The sequence below is a fragment of the Engraulis encrasicolus genome, chromosome 21 (genome assembly GCF_034702125.1).
Source record: "Engraulis encrasicolus isolate BLACKSEA-1 chromosome 21, IST_EnEncr_1.0, whole genome shotgun sequence".
In the NCBI taxonomy this organism is placed as follows: Eukaryota; Metazoa; Chordata; class Actinopteri; order Clupeiformes; family Engraulidae; genus Engraulis; species Engraulis encrasicolus.
The window spans coordinates 31,910,076-31,912,527 of record NC_085877.1 but is presented as its reverse complement, the minus strand read 5'-3'; the positions used below and the strand labels follow the sequence as shown (position 1 = coordinate 31,912,527).

The 2,452-nt window shown below is 45.5% G+C and overlaps 1 protein-coding gene across 2 annotated transcripts in view; it reads left to right on the top strand.

Moving 5' to 3' along the window:
- The first annotated feature begins 1,361 nt into the window (after positions 1-1,361).
- The window catches only part of LOC134437837 (nephronectin), a 21,855-nt gene continuing 20,764 nt past the window's right edge, over positions 1,362-2,452 (top strand). The window contains exon 1 of one of the 2 annotated variants that reach the window (XM_063187387.1): positions 1,362-1,615. In XM_063187387.1, coding sequence (XP_063043457.1) covers positions 1,545-1,615 — 71 coding nt within the window. In that variant the 5' untranslated portion in view covers positions 1,362-1,544. The remainder of the gene's footprint in view (positions 1,616-2,452) is intronic. The other variant, XM_063187388.1, reaches the window with a different exon arrangement.

The following is a 2,452-nucleotide window of genomic DNA, read 5'->3' as shown; positions in this document are numbered from 1 at the left end:
CACACGAACGCACACATGCACGCGCACACACACACACACACACACACACACGAACACACGCACACACGCACATAAACACAACACACACACACACTCACTCGCACACAAATCCAACACACATTACCAACCATGCATTTCCCTCAGGAAACCATTTCAGATAGCACATCAATAATCGTCGCTCACACTTTGATGTTATCGGTTGTTGTGAACATCATATCATTCCTTGCCCACATGTTAACTCCATGGACACATGTCATAACTCAGCCCCATTCCTGACACACCATTCCTTGTCTCACCTCCAGGGTTGGACCTGGCCTCTGGCATACAGGGCATCTCCCGTTGGGCCAACAGTCCTTGTAGGGGGCCGATGCTGTTGCCATTCTTATTTTTTTTGGTAACACTTTACTTCACGCCAGCATTATGCGTATCATATAATAGTGTCATAATGCAGTAATCCATGTGTTATAAACATTATGTCAATGTCAAACACTTTATGACTTTGTCATTAAGTGACATTTGGTTACGGCGAAGACAGCCCTAACAATGTTGAGTTTTCATGACCATACATATAACATTTGACATTGATGTCATGTTTATGACTCTTTTATGACCGTGTCATGACACTGTTTTGACACTACTATGACACTATTGTGTCACACATATGATGCCAGTGTCAAGTAAAGTGTAAACTATTTTTTTAGAGACTGCCCCACGATGTGGATGTTCATAAATGCCTGGGTCTTTTTTTGTTCCCAGCCAATCCTGCTCACCTTCACAGCGTGCATTTTTGTACTTTCTCATAGCTCTGAGCTATGTCAGTTCCAGTACTCGTTTACTGTAAGTGTTTTATGACTTTGTTCTGATGTGTTTCTGCCTCAAAGCTTTATTTAAGAAAAATAATAAAAAAAACTTGGTGAAGGAAGCCAATAAAACTGAAATACCAGCAACTTCATTGGGACTTCATCTCTTTTTTAACTCACTTTTTTGTCAACTCGATATGTGTCTTTGAGTTGTTGACACAGAAAGTTGTAAAGGTTTACACTCTTGCACATGCACACACATACACTGAACATGAGAGGTGGGCTAAGGTGAACTTTAATTTAACTTGGCAAAGAATGAGACTTTGCACGTGGCGCTTATGTAGTCTAGGCAACAAGAAAAAAAGCCCGGGTGCCTTCATCATGTTCGAGGCAACTTTACCCTCTAGGTAAGGAGAAAGGCTTAGCTCGCTGCCTCACAAACACTTGCCACATAGCACACACACACACACACACACACGCACATACACACTGGGAGACAGAGGCTGGCGCCGAACTCGACAGCACGAACACTGATATCCGTCACCCATTTCATTTGTGGTCAGATCTAGGAATACCTGTCCCCCTCAACCCCTCCCCTCGCTCGGTCTCTCGTAGCCTACTCGTTCTCTCGCCCTCTCTCTCGTTCACACACACAGATACAAGCAAAGAGAAAGAGAGAGGGAGCGCTGCCGGGTCGGCTTACAGTTCTGAAGTGCTGCGTGACAGCGGACCCAGAGCGCGAGAATGGAGTTTTTGCTGAAACTCGCGCTCTGTTGCACTGTCGGTCTTCTAGGAGTAACTGGATTTGACAATAGGTATGTCCTTTTTTCTCTCAACATTTTTATTCGTTCATTGGTGTGTATGTGCTTTTTTATATGACCGTTCGCCTAGTGCCTTTAACTGACATGCCAAAAAGTCTAACAGCATGAACAGAAAACTCTTTGAAGACTTTTAAGTCGGCTTGTTGGCTAATCGTATATTCCGTTGGTAAGATCACTTTCACATGGTAGAATGGGGAAAAGCCGCCTTTAATGTTGAATAGAAAATAAGCGGATTAAGATCTGTGTGAGTGAATCTGTGTGTGTGTGTGTGTGAGAGAGAGAGACCAAACGCGCGCGTTCTGGCTCGGTGTATCCAGCACCCTGGCCTGTGTGTGCATAGTGGTTTCTGTGTAACAGCGTCTGTCTGTGTGCGTGTGTGTGTGTCTGCGGTTGTGTTAGGGGGTTGGGGATGCATTTTTTGTAAGTGAGGCAGAACGGGCATGCGGGACCGCGCTCAGTGCAGGCTCCGGTAATTCAAGTCCGAACACGAGTGGCAAGGGCCGAAATATGCGCTGCGCGTGGAATCATCCGAGCCTCTGGCGACTTAAAGTGAGCGCGTGACTGTGTGAGAGAGCACGATGGTGTGAATATTTTACCTCAGAAACACCACAGACGGGACCACACACGCGGCGCAGACATTTGCTAAAGCACGTATCACAGATTGGTGCCTGTTGGTGGTGATGTTTGTGACTTTAAACAAGTGGGTCACGGTCTAGAGATGCCCCACACACACCGCCTACCCTCAACACACAAAACGATTAACATACCGTGACACCTCCTTGTTCGACATTGAATGTTATCGCACTATACCCTTTTTATTCCCTTCTATGA